The following is a 21,128-nucleotide window of genomic DNA, read 5'->3' on the forward strand; positions in this document are numbered from 1 at the left end:
ATATAATAACAAAGTTGTGCAACCATTACTATTCAGTGATTCTTAGTATATTCACAATTATACCACTATCACTGGTCTCTTATCATATAGATTTTTCCTTCCAAATCTCTCATTTTCCTTTGTAATTTATTTGTTGAAAAATTTGATTATTCTGTAGAATTTCCATAGTCTGGATTTTGCTGTTTGTGTCTCTGTAGTATTTTTCTTTTATATTCCTCTGTCCTCGGTATTTCCTATAAATTGATAGATATAGATATCTGATGAGATTCAAGTTCAATTTTTCTACAAGACTACTTCATACTTATGTTTATGTTCTAGAGGCATATATATCTCATCTTTAATTTTGTGATGCTAGCAGTGGGTAATATTCAATAGGTTGATCTCTGAATGTATTAAGGGTTGAAAAATGGTGATATTGTATTGTTCTTTATTTAGGGAATACTATAAAAAGAAAATTTCCTTCATCTACTATTTGGTTTACTCAATGGTACAATTTCTTTAGAAAAATTAACATTTATTAATTTTGACTTTCATATTTTAGAGCCATAAATTTTTTTTTTCAAGTCTCAAACATTTTCATAAGCAGTGCCTTATAGTGCTTACAAGGTAAAACACCTGCTTTGAGGGACTAAAAGTAGGAAAATAAGGAGGCAGGACCACTGGTGACATGAGATTTGACCAAAAGCATATGTATGCAGCCTCAGCTACAGCAGATTTTTTCTTTTTTCCTTGCATCACATAAGGTTCTCCTATGTAAAGGTTTACAGAAAAAAAAGAAAAGCCACCGTACCTAAGAACCTTGAAAAGTTGTTTTCTCTGAAGAGTATATATGCTTTTCCCTTATCATTCATAAACATCTTTAATAATCTGTATTTTCCCACTTTGCATTGCCCCCCCCGTAAGTTCATAGCCAAGTTTTCTGTTTAATTTTGGAACAATAATTTGACAGTAATAATTTGACAATTATTTAACAATAAGAATTTCTGAACTGTACATCTGCAGTTTTCCTCAATCTTCATCTTCCGTACCTATTTCTGTGTTTCTTTCAGGTGATTCAGATTTTCTACTAGCAAAAAAGGCTTTGATTGGACAAAAACATTTTCATAGCCATCAGTCATCCATGAAATTACCTTTTTCCTGGTACTCTTCTGATAGGTGTTATTTTTAAAATCTTTACTAACCTAATAAACCAGAAATGGTTTCTCACTGGAGTCTTAATTTGTATTTCCAGGATTACTGGTTAGCTTCAACACTTTTTTATGTTTATTAACCAAGTTTAAAATTGATTGCTTGGTAGGTGGCTGGTGTTTAATTGAGGAGCTCAGCCACTCAATTCAAAGACAAGACAAATGAAACCCAGACTACCTCACTTTTATATTTAAGCTATGACTCCGCCTCTGTTTTTTTCCTCCTCCAACAGAGCCCTTTGTGTGTGTTAACAGGGAAAGGGGTCTCAGTCTGCACAGCCGGCGAAACACTGTATTGCCCCCAAACATGTGTATTATGTTCACAGCCTAGTTCTGATTTGAGTACTTATGGGAAGAGTTCCTGAACCCTAACCGCCGCTGGAGGACCGACTATCGCCGGGACTCTTTCTGCAGGCGTGGCCTCTCTTGCTCGGCCTTCGATTGGCCCTCCTGATCCCGCAGGACTCGCGACGCGGGCTTGCTTAGCGCGGTTGATGCGTGTGTTGAGTGGCTGCTTCTGCCTTTCTCTCTCTCCACTTTTTTTTTTTTTTTTTTTTTTTAGCCATAGCTATGGTTACCACGTCTCTCCCCGCCTCCCTCCACCTGCCAAGAAGGCGACTGGCCATTGGCTGCCTGTCACCAAGTAAGCCAGTCATTGGTCGCTGGTGAGGACAGGGCGCTCCCCCTACCCCAGTCTCCCGGGTCTCTTGAGGAGCCCAGCAAGGAGGCTCCGCTAGTGCCGCCGGGCCAGGGGCTGCCGGGACCCGGCTGCCACAATCGTTAGCGGGTCATGTCGGCCGCCCAGGGCTGGGACAGGAACCGCCGGCGGGGAGGAGGCGCCGCAGGCAGTGGCGGCGGCGGCGGAGGTAGCGGGGCCGGCGGGGGCAGTGGGGGCAGCGGGGGTCGGGGGACTGGCCAGCTCAACAGATTCGTGCAACTCTCCGGGCGGCCGCACCTGCCAGGTGAGTCGTGGGACAGGGTCCTGCCAGCTTGCGGGCGCGAAGGGAAGGCGACTGCTACCTTTTCTTTTCTCCCTGGCTTTCTTTTCCTTGGGAGGAGCAAAGGCAGGCCCCACGCATAGCAGAGGAACTGGGGCTTAGAGAAAAGGAAAGGTGTCTTTGAGGTCAGGGACGGAGCAGGAACACAACGAAAAGAAGCATTTTTGCTTTGTTGAAAGCTCTGTGCTGAGAGTTGTGTTTTCTTTTCAAAGGAGAGGCCGATGTTTCATTGACATTCCCAAATGTTTCGGTTACTCTGTTCCCAGTCTCATCCTCTTCCGCAGTTTGATCCTGTAGAAGGAGGATATTGGCGCCTAGCTGTGGGACATTATTTTTTAAAGGGTGCTAAGTTGAGAGAAGAGGGAAGAACATTCCAAAGTGTGTTTTTGTAAAAACCACCTCGAGTGTTTAAGAGTTAGGCATTCTGAGACTAGAAAGGAGGAGGAAAGGCGCGGGGAGGGGGGTAGAGGGTGTTGGGATGTGGATGGGGAACAGAACCAAGAGAATTAGGAAAAACTAGTTAAATTATTAATATTTTGCAATGTCCAGAGACAGAATCGATAACGTGGTCTAGATTTTAAGGGGAGAAAAATGAAGATCAAGAATATACTTGGTGACAAAATTATGATAAAAGCAGCTGATTGAGAATTGGAAAAATGTATCCAGTGTGATTATTTTACGTTTTGGCCTACAATTTCCTATCCTGGAGTTCAGATGCTTTAAAAAACAAATCAGATCGATGTGTGTGTGCAGACAATTTTAAAGAGGTACATTTGTAAGTGAAGTGTAGTAGAGGGAAGATAGGGAAGTAAATATTGCACAGAATGTCAAATATTATATTGGGCAAGCGTATTTTTTTTACCTTGAAGAGAACGATCAGGAATGATGTGTTAATCATTCACCATATTGTTTGTGAATAATGTTGATTCTATCAGTGATATATTTGCTCAGCCGGTCAGTTTTGAGAACATGATGGTTTTTGAATTCATTTTAGTACCATGCCTGTGGTTCTAAGTAGTCAAAAATTATTTGATTAATTTGTAGACAACAAAGGGAATTTTGCACGTTCAATGAGACAGTTGCTTGCTGGTGATGAGGTTATTGATGTGTGTTAGAAATGCACATTAACCATTTATATGTGCCATTAAAATTAACATTGAAGCAGTTGTAAATAGTCAAATATATAATATACTAGGAGTTGAGTTTGAGGTGATAGTATCAGACTGGGTATTCTAGAACTGCTATATATGTGATCTTTAACATGAAAAAGAAAAAAGGAGAAATCCTTTTACCTACCTCAAATTAACAGCAAAAACTTCTATTTTTGTGTATTGACAGATTAGAAGATAAATCTCTTACCAAAGACTATTACCGGTTTTCCCTCTACCACTGCGATCTTTAGGTCTTTGATCTCAGATTAATTATACCATGGACTTCATATAGGCATTCCCAGGCTCCAAGAACCTAGTTGGTGCACTTCCTCACTGCCACCACCAGATGGCAGTGGAAGCCATGCTTTCTGATGTGGGGCTTAGGTGTGGAGCTATTTCTGCGTTTCCTTAGCACACAAGGCCAAGAACAGCCATTTGTCCAGAGGGAAAGATAAAACGTGAAAAATTTAAACTGTGAGAATTCATGCAATGGGATGATCAGCCTCTTCTCTCTTTCTTTTCCTTTTGATTGGTGCTTCATTCTTCCTTCCCCAAGTAGGCAGCTTCTGTCATTTCTTTACTATCAGAATTGGGAACATCTGCCATCTCAATATATTTCAAATTCTTTTACACCAATGAATTATTTTCCCCAACATTGCATTTTGACTGTCCCCTCCCCCCACACTCATTGAAAGGTTGTATATTGAGTTGTTTAAGAAGATTTTAGGTGCTGGTGAGGCATAGAAATATCTAGGCCTGTTTTATGGCTGACCCTGGAGGTTAAAAAAGGATTCTTTTTTTTAAGTTTTTGTAGCTAACTTTCTCTCTCCATTGACATCTAATCCCATTTTCCATTTTTTGTCCGGCTCTACCAAGACTGCCAGATACTAAGCACCCAGAACCCTTTCTTACTTTTTGCACGCAGACCCTCCATCTAGTCCCTGATGAAACAAAACAAAACACTCTGGTCTTCCTGGAGTGTTCTTGCTCTCTCCTTCAGTGGTAGCATCTTTATCCACGCAGTTACACAACCTGAAACTTGGGCATCCTCCTTAAATTTTCTTCTCCCTTGTATTTCAGGTATAATTAATCACCAAGTTCCATTTATTTTATTTCTGCTCTATAACTCCAGCTCATGCTGCCATCATTCCTCACTTAGGTCTCCTGCAGTTTTCTAAGCAGTCTTCCTGCTTCTCCTCTTGCCCTGCAATACCTATAGCACACTCATCTTTTGCAAGCGCAAATCTATTCTCATCTCTGCTTACAACCCTTCACTAGCTTTTCATTGCTTTTAGTGTAAGGCAGAAATCCTTAACATGACCTAAAAGGCACTGCATTGTGTAACTCTTGAGTTAATTTTACGTCATACGGTCTTGCTCTTAGATCGTTTTCTGCTACCTTAGACATATCATGCTCTTTCTGCCACGAGGCCATTTCACATGCTAGCCCATCATCCAAGAACTCTCTTAACTCCACTTCTGTTTTTTGGCTTTTAGGGTTTTTTGTTTTTGTTTTTTAGCTTCTCTTCCATTAGAACTTAACTCGATCACACTGTGTTTTCAGGGATGCCTTCTTTGACCTTCTGATTTATTCTCTTCTCTCTATACACACTTATAGTGCCATGTGGTTCTCCTTGGGCATACTTATCATTTATGGGTGATTCCTTGATTTGCATGATTTGACACTCTTCGTATATGCACACACACTAATTGTGTATATACGTCTGTACATATGTACATGTACTTAAATTCTAGATGGATGCATTGGCATTATATGTAAGCAATTAGTTTCTTGTGAATTTGATTGATTAGTGTGGTTCAATCCTCTACAGCCCCATTGACTCTGGACAAATGGATAAAATCAAGTTCTTACACTTAAAAGTAGACCACACTCTGCATTCATGGTGACAGCACAAATGATAATTTTGTGAAACCTTGTTTGAGCAGCTTCTTGCCTTTTTGCTGTCTCCTAAAATGCAGTCGTGATTTTGTGTTTGTCCCATAGGCCAAGACATTCATAGCTTGTTGGTCCTGGATTTCTAATTCATAATCTCTATACACATAGTAAAGAAAGAACAGGGAACATTTTTGTAGAATAGGTATGCAGAGGTAGAGCTCAGGGGCACCCAGATCATGGAGATGATAGAGTGCAAGTTACTATTGTGATTTCACGGTGTCAGTTTGATTAAATGTATTACCTGTGATGACAGTTAGACATTGCTGCTAATGAAAGAACTGAAAAACTGACAAGGAGAAGGAAATATGTAACAACTGGTAAAGCTGGGCAAAAACAGTACTGATAACTTAAAAATGTGAAATGTGATATATGTTGCTGATATAAAATCCAAATGGTACAAAAGAGCATATGATAAAAGGCAAGTTTTCCTTCTACCTTTGGCCCCAGCTAATTGGCTTCTTTCCCTAGAAGCAAGCAATGATAAATTTTGAGTGTACGTGTGTGTGTGTGTGTGTGTGTGTGCACGTGCACGTGGAATGAAATGGTAGCATTTCTTTGTTTGGATGGGCATTTAAAATGTTTACAGTCTTGCTAATATAAATGATGATATGATGAATATCTGTCTATATATTTTTGCACATGAGTGAGTCTGTCTTTAGAATAAATTCCTAGAAGTGCGATTGCTGGGTCAAAGGATATGTACTATTTAGATTTTCATAGATATTGTGAAATTGCCTTCCATAAAGATTGTACCAGTTTATGTTTCACTGTTGGTGTTGGAGTGCTTGCATCCCAGACCCTTGATAATAGAGTGGGTTATCAAACTTTCTAAAATTGCCAATTTAATAGGTGTATTTTTCTTCATCTTTTCAATAGGTATAAGAACCATATTTGTTAACTTTATTTATAACATCTGCTTATAGTTTTTATTCATCTGGTTATATTTTTTGTTCATTTTCTATCAAGATGTTTAATATTGTTTATAGGAACTCTGTGTTTTAAGGAAATTAGTTGTCTTTGCTATGTGTTGAAGGTATTTTTCATAGCTCATCATTTGGCTTTTGACCTTGTTTATGGTACAGTTTTTCAGCAGAAATTAAAATTCTTTTGTAGTTGTAATTATCATTCTTTTTTGGATTTCAGATTTTGCATCATAAGAAAGGCCTTTCCTATTTAACTATTATTTCTGATTAAAATGAAAATTCTTGTTTTTTCTAGGTACTTTTATAATTTTACTTTAAGTTAAATGTACTTATCTATATGAAATATAAATTATGTAAAGTGTTAAGGTAAGAATCCGACTTTTTTCTAGGTGGCTACAAGTTACTGCAGTATTAAAATACTGTCTATAGGTGTACTTGATTCCTACATACAATTTGAGGTTCTTACTGGGCTTTTATCCTGTTTCATTGATCAGTTCACCTATTTATACCTTAATGACCCCATTCTTTGATTATAGTCTGTTCTTACTCTACTTGCCAGGGTTTTCCTGGATAGTCTTGCTTGTATAGCTCCTCTCCCCCATGCTGTTGATATTTTTATTGATAGAACATTATAGATTGATTTAGAGATATTTGATGTCTTTTTGCGGTTCATTCTTCTGTTCAAGAGCAGGGAATATATTCATTTCTTGTTCAAGTCTTCTTTTGCATCTCTCAATAACATTTAAAAATTTTTTCATTAAGACCTTTCACATTTCTTATGTTTAGCCCTTGGTATTTTATCTTTTTTGTTGCTATTGTAAATGGAGTTTATAGTTTTATTATATCTTTTATCTTGTTTGAATGTGGGAATGCTGTTAATTTCTGAGTGTTAATTTTGTATCTAGCCACTTTTAGAATTCTAATACTAGCTAGTTTCCCAGTTGTCTTTTTAGAGTTGTGGGGTTAAATAATCATATCATTACCAAATAAAGATAATTTTATCTGCCTCTTTCCAGTGTTTATACTTATTTCTTCCTTTTGTCACATTATTTTGGCAAGTACTTTCCAAAATATATGAAACAGTAAGATAGTGGATCTTTGTCTTATTCCTAAGTTCATTGGGTGTTTTTGGTGCTTTCCTGTTGGAATGTGATCTGACTTCAGATTGAAGTGTACGTATTTAATCATGTTAAAGTAGTCCACTATCACCATTTTATTAAGATTTTTTAATACAGAAGTAAATTTCATCTAAAGCGTTCATCTATAGCTTCTTTGAAAATTACATAATTCTTATCCTTTGATCTACTTTTGTGGTGAATTGTACTACTGGACCATCCTTGCATTCCTGAATCAATTCACTTTGTCACAATGTATTACTATTTTAAATGTGCTGTTGGGTTCTATTTGCTAAACTTTATTTAGAAATTTTGTATCACTCCTCATAAACTAAATTGCTCCGTAGTTTTTGGTTTATCTTTGTTGGATTATGCCACTTTCATAAAAGTTATTTCAAAGTTTTGTTTTTTTGTGCTTTTAAATTTGTTTTCTTTCTATCTCTGGCTAAATGGCATTGAAGTTAAAGGTTTGATTCAATTGCCTGTGAAATCTTTGGACCTTGAGTATTTGAGAGGAAGGAAAACTATTTGACAAATAATGTCTACTTTTATGATAATTTGGCTGCTTACAACATACATCTTTTAGGGGGAGCTTTGATAATTTTATTATCCTGGAAAATAACCCATCTCATCTAAGTTTTTAAAATTATTTTGTGTGAAGTTGAACAGATACTCTTTTATCATTTAAAAAAAAATTTTCCTGTGTTTTTTTCTTGGTTGTTGGATTTTAGAACCAGCTCTTGGATTTATTTAAGTTAGTTCTACTATTTTCTTATTTATTACTTTTTTCTTTCACTGTTTTAAATCCTTCCTTTAGCTTTTCTTAGGTTTTATTTTGTGGTTGTATTTCTGTCTTTTTATGTTGGATGCTTAATGCTCTTTTTCATTCTAAGTGTTTAAATCATAAGAATGCTTCTAAATACTGCTTTAGTTGTGTTCTGTAGGTTATAGGCTTCCTGTTGTAGTTATTTTCTAAATATCTTGCAATTCCATCAATTCCATTTTTTATTTATTTTCTTTAGTACAAGAGTAGTTAATCCCTTTATTATTATTATTTTTTTAGCCCCCAACTCCCTAGTTAATCCTTTTAAACTCTTTCTTAACATTTCCATTTCTGTTTTCAATAGCTTGAGATATACTTCACATGTCAAACAAACAATTCACCATTTAAATACCAGGGTTTTTTAATATAGCCAGATATGTGCTGTTATTATCACAGTTGATTTTAGAACGTTTTCATCACCTCAAGAAGAAACCTCATATTTTTTAGCTGCACCTCCCTTATCCTCTTGCTTCCATTCCCCACCCCACCCCCACCCTAAGCAACCGCTACTCTACCTTTTGTCTCTATAGATTTCCCTATTGTAGACTGTCTCATATGAATGGAATCATATAATATGTGGTCTTTTGTGACTGCCTTTTTTTATTTTGCATAATTTTTTCAAAGTTCATCCATGTTAAAGTGGTGGATATCAGTACTCCATTCCTTTTTATGGATAAATAATATTCCATTGTATGGATAAACCACATTTTGTCTATCCATTTATCCACTCATGAGCATTTAGGCTATTTCTACTTTTTGGCTGTTAAGAATAAGACTGCTATAAATTGTGTAGAGATTTCTGAGTGAACATATGTTTTCATTTCTCCTGGGTATATACCTAGGAGTGAAATTGTTAGGTCATATAGTAGCTCTGTGCTCTATGTTTAATATTTTGATTAACTGCCAAACTTTTCCAAAGTGGCTGGAATTTTACATTCCTACTAGTAGTGTATGAGGGTTCCAATTGCGTCCACATGCTCTCATCAACACTTGTTGTTATCTGACTTTTTATTTGTACTTATTTATTTTTATTTTTTTAAGTGTATTTATTTATTTTGAGAGAGAAAGAGTGAGGAGAGGTGGAGAGGGAGGGAGACAGAATCCCAAGTAGGCTGTGCACTATCAGCACAGAGCCTGATATGGGGCTTGAACCCAACTGCGAGATCATGACCTAAGCCAAAATCAAGAGCTGGACGCTTAACCGACTAACCCACCCAGGCGCTCCCCACCAAATTTTTAAAAATTTATTTTTAGAGAGAAAGAAAGAGTGCACACATGTGAACAGGGGAGTGGGGCAAAGGGAGAGAGGGAGAATCCAAAGCAAGCTTCACACTCATCATGGAGCCCCACAGGGGCTTGATCCCATGACTCTGAGATCACGACCTGAGCCTAAATCAAGAGTTGATGCTCAACTCACGGAGCTACCTAGGTTGCCCCTGCCTTTTCACTTTTTTAATTGTGTTATTTGAAGTGCAAAAGTTTTAAATTTTGGTGAAGTCCAAAACTAAATAAATAAATTTTAATGAAGTCCAGTTTATCAATATCTAAAACTCTTGCCAAATCCAAGGTCATGAAAACTTATCCCTATGTTTTTTCTAAGAGTTTTATGTAGCTTCCCTTTTACATTTATGTTTGATTCTTTTTGCGTAAGTTTTCATGTTTGGTGTAGGGTAGAGATTGTCTCAGTTGGCTGCCCTGTTGTCCCAGCACCATTTGTTGGAAAGGCTGCTCTTTGCCCATGGAATAGCCTTGGCATTTCTGTCAAAAATCAGTTGACCATAAACATTCAGGTTTATTTCTGGACACTTGATTCTATTCTATTGATCTATATGTCTGTCCGTGTGCTGTTACCTCACTGCCTCCCATGCTTTTGCTCTATAGCAAGTTTTGAAATCAGAAAGTATGAGTCCTCTTACTTTATTCTTTTCCAAGATTGTTTTGACTATTCTAGGTACCTTGCAATTCCATGTAAATTGGAGAATCAGCTTGTCAGTTTATATGAACTCAACTGAGATTCTTACAGAGATTTGTGTTGAATCTGCATATCAGTTTGAGGAGTATTACCATATTAATAACATTAAGTCTTCCAATCTCGAACATGGGATGTTTTTAATTTATTTAGACCTTCTTTAATTCTTTCAACAATGTTTTATGGTTTTCAGAGTTCACTTATATCTTGCTTGCCTTTCTCAGTCCTCTTGTCCGTGTCCTTTACTATGTTTTCAGCAGTGTTTGTACTCCTTTGTGTTGTATTCAATGAAGATTTCATTTCTGTGTCGGTTTTATTTTTTCCTTCCATTTCTTTCCTGCTTTCAACCTGCTTATATTTCATCTCTTCTATGGTCTATCTTCTTTGAGTTAGAATCTCTTAAATTTTTTCTGCCTTTGAAACATCATTAATTTTGGTTCAGTATGGTTTATTGTCTTCCACTTCTTACTACCACAATTATAAAAGGAATAGAAGCTCATTATTAAAATTTGGTAAGTATTGAGTGAGAACTTGAAAATCATCCATAGTAATTCCGCTTAAAAACCACTGTATCAACATTTTGATATTTTGCTTTCCTTTTAGTTATCAGTGAATTGTTTTTTCTTTAATACTATGTAAGTAATTACATATCACTAGCAGCAACTTGGATTCTGTTAAAACTGTTGTGTATTTAGGGGCGCCTCAGTGGTCCTGTTGGTTGAGTGTCCATCTCTTGGTTTCGACTCAGGTCATGATCTCGCAATTCACAGGGTCAAGCCCTGTGCTGGGCTCTGTGCTGACAGCATGGAGCCTGCTTAGAATTCTCTCTCTCCCTCTCTCTGTGCCCCTCCCCTGCATGTATGCACTCTCTCTCAAAATAAATAAATAAACTTAAAAAGAAAAACAACAAAAAAATAACCCAAAAGGTGTCGTATGTTTAAATATTTTACTCATAAACACTCATTTATATTTTCTATTATTAGGAAGAGTCTGTTTCTCAATTTATTATATGAATAACTTTTAGGTTTTCTTCTAGCTGATGTCCTATTTTATTTCTTTTATTTTTTTTAAAAATTTTTAGTGCTTATTTTTTGAGAGAGAGAGACAGAGACAGAGAAAACACATGCATAGGGGAAGGGTGGAGAGAGAGGGAGACACAGAATCTGAAGCAGGCTCCAGGCTCCCAAGTTGTCAGCACAGAGCCCGATGCAGGGCTCGAACTCACAAACTGCGAGATCGTGACCTGCGCCAAAGTCAGATGCTTAACTGACTGAGCCACCAGGCACCCCATGTCCTGTTTTATTTCTCTCAGTTATAGCCAGGCTTTCAAAAAGAATAGACTCTGTTATTTATTTTAATTTCTTTTTTTTCTCTTCAATCTATTGCAGTCTTGCTTCTGCCTCCTTCATTCCACTCAAGTGCTCTTGTTAAGGTAATAACTTCCTAATTGTTCAACCCATTGGATACCTCTTAGTCTTCATCCTACCCAACTTCTCTAGATTTTTATTTTGACTACCTCCTGTACTAGAGCCTAGGAACCCATAATTAGACAAAGTCTCTATTCCTGAAGAGCTCTTAGTTATCCTTTTAGCTCTTGAACTTCTCATTAGTTTTCCTTTATCTGCCCCTTAATATTAGTAGCCAAGAATATATCTGTCTGTTTATTTGTTTTCCCTTCCTACTCTTGTATTCTCCCTGAGTGATGTTATTAATTTCCTGACAATGCCTAAATCTGTCTCCAACCCAGACCTACTTTCCTGTTGGACTGTTTGCCTGTGGCTACTAGACATTACCACCCAAGTTACTGACGAGTACCTTAAATTCAGTGTCTAAAAATAATTTCATCATCTTTCCTGCCAAACCTGTTCTTTCTTCTTTGCTCCTTATCCTAACTAGTTTCATGGCTAATTCATCCATTTAGTGACCCAAGCCAGAAACCTGGGAATCACAGTAGATTCCTTCCTTTTGCTCACCTCTTACCCAATTGGTCACAGTCTTCTCAATTTCTCCTCCTTACCCTAACTCTTCAGTTTGTCCCTTTCTATCTCTCTAACCTCACCATTGATGTCTTTGATTTTATATTTCAGCTGTATAGAAGTATTTGTAGTTAGTTGCCTTAAATTCTTGGCAAAGGGTAGGTTGGAGAGAGAGATTTAAAAAAATGTGTAATTTACTGTAATACTACAGTACATTTTATTTCTTCTTTCTAGAGTGCCATTCTCCTAATTGTCCTCTAAGACCCATTCAAGTGTACCTTATACAACTTTTTAAAATTCTCTCTCTTTTTTTAAATCTCTTTTTTAATACAAATAGGTTATTTGTAATGAGTAGGTACTATGTGTCTGGCCCTGTTCAAGGTGTTTTATAACCATTAACTTATTTAATCCTCATAACCTTGTGAGGAAAATAACTTTTGCATCTTCTTCTCCGATGAGGAACTGAGGCTTAGAGAGAAGCTACATAACTTGCCCAAAGGTATATAGCTAATAAATGTCAGAGTTCAGATTCAGACCAGTCTGTTGGACTTCAAAGCCCATGCTATTGTGCCCCTTCTTTGTGTCACCACCTTCCTTTGTATATATATACAAAGTGTGTATCACAGTACTGATGTATACTGAATTGCAATTCTCAACTTACCTGCTTGCTGACTATGGGTTCCTTAAAGGCAAAAGTAATGTCTTACTCTTTACCGTATTCTGCAGAGATTAGAACACTGTCCAGCTCATTACTATGCTTTTAGTAAATGTTTATTGAATGAGTTGGTAATTTTCAACGTCTGCAGGTATTGATGCAAGAGAGTTATTTTACGTTACATAGTCTAAAATAGATTTTCTTTACTGAGGTATTTAGCACATACAAGTTTTGTATGGCTTTTCTAAATATTCTTTTTTTCCGAGTACACTTTTATGTTGAACATTATCATAAACAGTTGTACCACTCTTCCATCTGTGCCTTGATTCTGTCCCCTCCTGCCTTTCCAGAAAATGTACATTATGTCCTGTGTCTTCAACCTTTTTCTCTCCATCAAATCATTCCTATAGCGTTATAGCTTTAAGTTTTATGTCTTCTAATCTCTCCTTTTCCTTTTTTGTTTTTAAGTTTATTTATTTATTTAGAGAGAAACAGTGTGAGCAGGAGAGGGGCAGAGAGAGAGAGGGGGAGAGAGAATCTCAAGCAGGCTCTGTGCTATGAGCCCAGAGCCCAATGTGGGTCTCGAACCCATGAGCTGTGAGATGATGACTTGAGCCAAAATCAAGAGTCAGACACTTAACCCACGGAGCCACTCAGGTGCCCCTCTCCTTCTCCTTTCATAGCCAAGTTTGTGAAAGCATTGACTAGAGTTGCTGTCTTAATCGCCATACCTCCCCATCACGTCTTTGAAGTAGGTCTTGTTAAAGTCACAGAATGACTAATGTGTTATCAAATCAAACGAATGTTTTTCAATCTCCATTTTATTGGATCTCTCTTCATTTTAAAACATCCTTTTCCGTCAGCTTTCTAGGTGTCGGATCTGCTCTTCTTATTATGAGTCTAGCCTCTCATACCCAGTCTTAATTTTGTCAACTCTTCCTTTTCCACCAGGCCTTAATGTGAGTTCTCAAGTCATGATCCTATGCCTCCACGCTTTTTTTTTTCAAACTTAATTTTAAGTATTCTCTTCCAAATCCATGGTTTTCAATTTCTATCCGTATGCCAATAAGTAAGGCCACTTTCTAACCTCTGCCCAAATCTCTCTTGAGGGCCATATACTTACTGTCTTCACGTCTTCACTTACATGCCTTATATCCTTCAAGTTCTGCATGTCTAAAACTGAATTTGTGACCTTTCCTTATTCTAAAAGTGAAGGGAAGCTATTGGACAGTTTTAAGCAAGGGATTGATAAGATGTGATTTACATTTTTTTGATGTTTTTTATTTAAATTCCAGTTAACATACAGTATAATATTAGTTTCAGGTATACAATATAGTGATTCAACGCTTCCATATAATACCTGATGCTCATTACAAGTGTGCTCCTTAAACCTCATCACTTATTTAACCCACCCCCCCACCTACCTCCATTCTGGTAACCATCAGGTTGTTCTCAACATTTATTTATTTTGGGACAGAGAGAGACAGATCATGAGCGGGGGAGGGGCAGAGAGAGAGGGAGACACAGAATCGGAAACAGGCTCCAGGCTCTGAGCCATCAGCCCAGAGCCTGACGCGGGGCTCGAACTCACGGACCGCGAGATCGTGACCTGGCTGAAGTCGGACGCTTAACCGACTGCGCCACCCAGGCGCCCCAGGTTGTTCTCTATAGTTAAGAATCTGTTCTTGGTTTGTCTCTCCCTCTCTTTTTTCCCCTTTGCTCGTTTGTTTTGTTTCTTAAATGCCACATATGAGTGAAATCATATGGTATTTGTCTTTCTCTGACTGACTTAACAGTCCAAGTGTCTGTTGACTGATGAATGGATAAAGCTGTGGTATGTATATGTGTACACACACACACACACACACACACACACACACACACTGGAATATTACTCAGTCATAAAAAAGAATGAAATTTTGCCATTGGAAACAACGTGGAGCTAGAGAATAGTATGCTAAGCAAAATAAGTCAGTCAGCAATTTACATCTAAAAAATTTTTTTTAAGTTTATTTTTCAGAGATGGAGATAGAACATGAGCAGGGGAGGGACAGAGAGAGAGGGAGACACCGAATGTGAAGCAGGCTCCAGACTCTGCGCTGTCAGCACAGAGCCCGACACGGGGCTCAAACTCACGAACCGTGAGATCGTGACTTTGAGCCGAAGTTGGAGGCTCAACTGACTGAGCCACCCAGGTGCCCCAGCAATTTATATTTTTTAAAACTCCCTCTAACTGCTGGATGGAGAATGGAGTGTGGGAATTGGCTAAAGTGAAGCATAAAAGCCATTTAGAAGACTTGTAGTTGTCTCCTCAAAGGAATATGGTGGCTTGGACTAGGGTATAGTGGTATAGGTGGTGAGAAGTGATTGAATATGAGATGTATTTTGAAAGTAGCATTTTTTTAAAGTTTATTAATTTTGTGAGAGAGACCACACGTGTGTGTGTGTGTGTGTGTGTGTGTGTAAGCAGGGGAAGGGTAGAAGAGGGAGAGAAAGAATCCTAAGCAGGCTCCGTGCTTTCAGTGCAGAGCCCGACTCAGGGCTTGATCTCACGAACCATGAAATCATGACCTGAGCCAAAATCAAGAGTCAGATGCTTAACCTACCAAGTCACCAGGTGCCCCTTGAAAATAGCATTAACAGGATTTACTGTGAGGTATGAAGAGAGGAATCATATGTTTCTGTCTTGAGCAACTGGATGGATGATGGTGTCATTAAATGAGATGGAACAGACGGGAAGGAGCAGGATTGTGGGGGTAAGTCAAGAATTTTGTTTTGGCTATGTTAAGCATGTGATGCCTGTATGACCTCCACGTGGAGAATATGGGGTAGGCAATTTTCATATATAAATCAAACTTAAGGGAGAGGTAGAGGGTCAATATGTAAATTTTGGAATTATTAGCATATAGATGGTATTTTAAAGCTGCTGGGCTGGATGAGATCACCAAGGAAGATTAAATAGAAATAAGGACAGACGACTAACTTGAAGGTGGGAAGGAAAGGAGAAGCAAGCACAGAAGGTCAGTAAAATAAGAGGAAAACTAGGACTACTTGATTTCACAGAAGCCAAGAGAAGAAAGCCTTTCAAGAAGGAGGGAGAGGTCATCTTGTTCAAGGCTCTAAAATGGTGGACTCTAATACTACGGTACTCTAGTTACCACCGTCGGTATGGCTTTGGTGGGCTGGCCTACGGACCTATGAACTGTTTATAACACAGTTCATATCATAAACCGAGATATAAATTTAGAATTTTGAAGCACAGCCTAATTTTTAATAGCCTCTGTACTTTTTAAGGTTCACTTTGTTTTTCCTTCCTGAACTATTTTTAAGACCTTTTTAAAAGCAGTTTTTTAGTGGTTTTGAACCCTAAGATCATTAGACCAGATTACCAGTTATCTATACTGAGCAAACTTGTAGAATGAATAAAAGTTATGCTCAGGCTAAAATATGTAAATATGATTTCCTGTTATTGGACTCATCCTAGCCTATCCCCTAATATCTTTTCATAAATTTTATAACTAAACACTACATAAATATGGTAAAATCAAATAGTATACAAAGGAGACAAAATTTCCCTTCTGCCCTAGATCCCTAGTTCTCTAGACTGTCTCCAGAGGAATCATCTGTTAAGAGTTTCTGGTGTACCTTTCCAGAAATAGAATTTGCATGTGTATGCATATAGATACATTGTATCTTCATTTTTAAGCAATTAGAGTACAATATAAAGTATTCTTTATGAACCTATCCTTTTTTTTAACTAAAAATATATTTTGGGGGTAGTTCTATATTACTATTTAGATTTTGATTGATCTGATTGATTTGATTCTTCTTCATGGCTGAAAGTATTGTGTTATATGGATGTACAGTAATTTACCATTCATGCAATAGATACTTATTTAAACTGTTCCTCATCTACAATTTGAAAATATTGCTGGGGCGCCTGGATGGCTTGGTTGGTTGAGTGACTTTGGCTCAGATTGTGGTTTCACGGTTCATGAGTTCAAGCCCTGCATCGGGCTCTGTGCTGACAGCTCGGAGCCTGGAGCCTGCTTTGGATTCTGTGTCTCCCTCTCTCTCTGCCCCTCCGCCACTCATGCTCTGTCTCTCAAAAATAAATATTTAAAAAAATTTAAAGAGAGAGAAAACATTCCTGCAATGCATAGTGATAAATACTACCAACTTACCCATATAATGTCTGTTTTTAAAGTTTTCTTCAAGTTATGGGACTAAAAACTCATGCTTCTATTTATCCCTTTATTTTACTCAACTTTCCCATCCATTTTGTCTGGGAGTGTTTAGGTTTAATCCTCATAATAATAACACTAGGAACTTTTATAAACATAACCCAGTGAGGAGTAGGTACTGTTATTGTTCCCTTTTCACAGAGAAGGAAGCTGAGACCCAGCATTTCTTGTCTAAGGCCATTAGCTAACTAGAGACAGAGCCAGAATTTGGAACAATCAATGTGGTTCTACAGTCCATGCTCTTAACTCTGTGCTGGATTCTCTGCTGCCCGTCCTTCCCACTTCTTTCTCTTACTAATGTAATTCAGGCCTTCACTGCCTTATAACTGGATTATACTAATTAATGTTTCTGTCATTTCCTGTCTTCTTCTCGTATTCTATTCTATAGACTGAAACAGGATTAATCTTCCTAAAGCAAAACTATGGTTTTTAGGATGTGCTTCCCAGATCAAAATCCTTCAGTTGCTTCCTGCTACATTTAGAATCCAACCTGATATCATGTTCTTATTATATTTGCTGTACGGTCAGTGAATTTACTTCAAGCTTTCTCTAAGATATCATTGATTTGTCTATAAGATTAGACAGTGAAATTAGGGGTGTCTGGTTGGCTTAGTCGGTTACGCATCTGACTCTTGATTCGGCTCAGGTCATGAGATCGGGCTCTGTACTGGGTCAAGCTCTGCACTAGGCATGGAACCTGCTTAAGGTTCTCTCTTTCCCTCTCCCTCTACCCCTTCCCCGTTATCTGGCTCACGTGTGCACGTTCTCCCTCACTTACCAAAAAAAAAAAAAAAAAAGGAATAAATAGTCTTTGGAGTTGAATAGTGCTTTTTCTTTGAGTTATTTCCCTTTTTACCCACAGTAGCTCCTACCATATGGTTTTATCAACAAACTCTCAACTCAGTTAATTTGAATCAGATGTGTAATTGATCAAAAACTGCTAACCACAAACATCTTGGTGTCACATAAAACAAATTCCTCAAAATACAAACTTGCAAACCTCATGCAAGAACATGGAATTTCTTTTTTTTTTGTTTAAGATAAAAAAAATTTTTTAATGTTTATTTAGTTTTGAGAGAGACAGAGTGAGTGAGTCCAAGAGGGGGAGGTGCAGAGAGAGAGGGGGAGACACAGAATCTCAAAGCAGGCTCCAGGCTCTGAGCTGTCAGCACAGAGCCCCACACAGGGCTCAAAACCACGAATGACCTGAGCTGAAGTTGGACGCTTCACCAACTGAGCCACCCAGGTGCACCTTTTTTTTTTTTTTAAAGATTTTATTTTTAAGTAATCTCTACAGCCATCATGGGGCTCGAACTTACAATCTCAAGATCAAGAGTTGCATGCTCTACCAACTGAGCCAGCCAGGCACCCCAGAATACGGAATTTCTAATGTGCATTCCAAGCTGGGTACTTTAGAAAGAGGTAACATATTTAGCATTAAATGCACATGCATATACTAAACTAAACATTGAGAAAACCATTTCGGAAGAAAAATAACTTTTTAAAGCTACATCGAATTTTTTTCTGCTCAGTTATAATTTTAAGTACAAAACTTCACTATGCATTTATGGAAAAAGTACTACAATGCAAATGTTCTTGTGAAATGTATCTTTTGAAATTTTTATTTTTAAGGAAGGAATAGCTATTATTTTATTTTTTAGAATAGCTCTTCTTTTTTAATATGATGCTTCAAGCAAGTATCTTACTAGAAGTCATGTCTGCTTTAGCAGTATTCAATCTGGTATTTTTTAGTTTTGCTTTTAAGTTCTTATTGGCTTTCTGCTTGTTACATGACAGGATTGTCACCAGTTTTTCAAAATAGCTTCATTTTAAATATTGAACTTTTAAAAACAGTTTTGTATAAGATAGCAAACATTAAAAACTTGTTATTTGGTGACTGTTTTGTTGCTTTTTTGCCAGGTTTGGTCCAACACAACTTTTATTGCTTTTGGTCAAGTCTAGATATTTTCTTTGAAGACATTGCATTTGCCAACAGAAAATGGTGACTTGAGAGAAGGGAAAGTGAAATCATAAAGAACAGTCGTGTCCTAGGGTGCCTGGGTGGTTCAGTCGGTTAAGTGTTCAACTTCGGCTCTGGTCATGATCTTACGGTTTGTGAGTTCTAGCCCGCATCAGGCTGTGTGCTGTCAGCACAGAGCCTGCTTCAGATCCTCTTGTCCCCCTCTCTCTCTGCTCTCCCCTACTCTGTCTCTCGCTGTCTCAAAAATAAACAACAAAAAATAATTGTGTCTTCACTTCAAAATTGATTACTTTTCTAATTTTAATCAAGGGACAGAATGAGTAGCAAAGTATTAAATGACATTTCTGGATACAGTCATTTAATAGAATTTGCGAATTTCCTTCTGTTTGATTCCTCAGTTTTACTTGCAGAAATAGGAAGTGTTCTGTGTCTCTGAAGAGCTAACTGCCTTTGGTGCCTCTTAAAGGAGGGAGTTTGCAAAATTTTAGCTCATCAGGCACTGTCAAAATGTATTGATTGAAAGATCTGTTTTTCCTACTCAGTCTCTCATATCTACACTCACTGAGTACATAGTGTTTCTATTTCTCCCTCAAGGATGTTTTTGGGGAGAAAGTTTATTCTCTGGATACTCATCAGAGTGCAGGAAATCCAGGAATATGAAAAGACCAAATCATGTAGTTTGACTCCTGAGTAGGTTATTACTATACATTTTTATTTCAGTATATTAGGTTTCACATACATAGTTGTTAGTAAAGAAACTGGCTAAGTTATTTTCTAGGGTAGTAGGGTGTATACCATACTCATTTTTTTAAACTATTTTTTTTAAGTGTATATTTATTTTGAGAGAGACAGAGACGGTGTGAGTAGAGGGAGAGGTAGAGAGAGAGGGAGAGAGAGAGAGAATCCCAGCCAGCCTCCATGCTGCCAGTGCAGAGCCCGATGCAGTCCCCAAACTCACAGAGTCCAGAGGTCATGACCTGGGCTGAAACCAAGAATCGGATGCTTAGCTGACTGAGCCACCCAGGTGGCCCTCTTTTTTTTTTTTTTTTAAACAAAGTTTTGCTGGAGATAAAAAAGGAGATAATATTAAATTAAGAAAAACAGACTCTTGGGGTTCCTGGGTGACTCAGTTGGTTGAGCGTCCAACTCTTGATATTGGCTCATGATCCCAGGGTTGTGGGATTGAGCCCTGCATTGGGCTCTGAGCTGAGCGTGGAACCTGCTTGGGACTCTCTCTCTCTCTCTCTCTCTCTCTCTCTCTCTCTCTCTCTCTCTCACCCCCTCCATCTCTAAAAAGAAAAATAAAAGAAAAGAAGGAAAGCAGACTCTCTGGCTATGTTTTACATTTCAGGATGGCCACATTAACACAGATACTCATAGAATACGAATGCAGGCAGTTTTATTTTTATTTATTTATTTATTTATTTATTTATTTATTTATTTTTAATATGAAATTTGTTATCAAATTGGTTTCCATACAACATCCCAACAGGTGCCCTCCTCAATACCCATCACCCACCTACCTGTCCCTCCCACCCCCCATCAACCCTCAGTTTGTTCTCAGTTTATAAGAGTCTCTTATGCTTTGGCTTTCTTCCACTCTAACCTCTTTTTTTTTTCTTCCCCTCCCCCATAGACTTCTGTTAAGTTTCTCAGGAACCACATAAGGGTGAAAGCATATGGTATCTGTCTTTCTCTGCATGACTTATTTCACTTAGCATAACACTCTCCAGATCCATCCACGTTGCTACAAAGGGCCATATTTCATTCTTTCTCATTGCCACATAGTATTCCATTGTGTATATAAACTACAGTTTCTTTATCCATTCGTCAGTTGATGGACATTTAGGCTCTTGTTTATTTTTTTAAATCTTAAACACAGAAAATATTTTATAAGTAGTAAAAAAAAAAGTTTTAAAATTAACTTTTTATCTTTTTCCTTTGTCCTCTCTTCTAAAACTCTTTAGAGCCATAAAATGTTAAAATTGAAAAATACCTTAGAAATTAATTATCTTGCCCTAGCTTCTACACAATATGAGAATCCATTCCACAATAGTTCTAATCTTTTTATAAAATCTCCATTTTAATATTGTTGTTGTTGTTGTTGTTTTTTATGTAAGCTCTGTGCACAATGTGGGGCTTGAACTCAT

At 37.6% G+C, this 21,128-nt stretch overlaps 1 protein-coding gene across 2 annotated transcripts in view; it reads left to right on the forward strand.

The window, feature by feature from the left end:
• The first annotated feature begins 1,889 nt into the window (after positions 1-1,889).
• Positions 1,890-21,128, forward strand: part of KLHDC10 (kelch domain containing 10) — a 59,883-nt gene continuing 40,644 nt past the window's right edge. For both annotated transcript variants that reach the window (XM_030308438.1, XM_030308439.1), the window contains exon 1: positions 1,890-2,149. In XM_030308438.1, the coding sequence (XP_030164298.1) occupies positions 1,978-2,149 (172 nt within the window). In that variant the 5' untranslated portion in view covers positions 1,890-1,977. The remainder of the gene's footprint in view (positions 2,150-21,128) is intronic.

This window comes from Lynx canadensis, chromosome A2 (assembly GCF_007474595.2).
Source record: "Lynx canadensis isolate LIC74 chromosome A2, mLynCan4.pri.v2, whole genome shotgun sequence".
NCBI lineage: Eukaryota > Metazoa > Chordata > Mammalia > Carnivora > Felidae > Lynx > Lynx canadensis.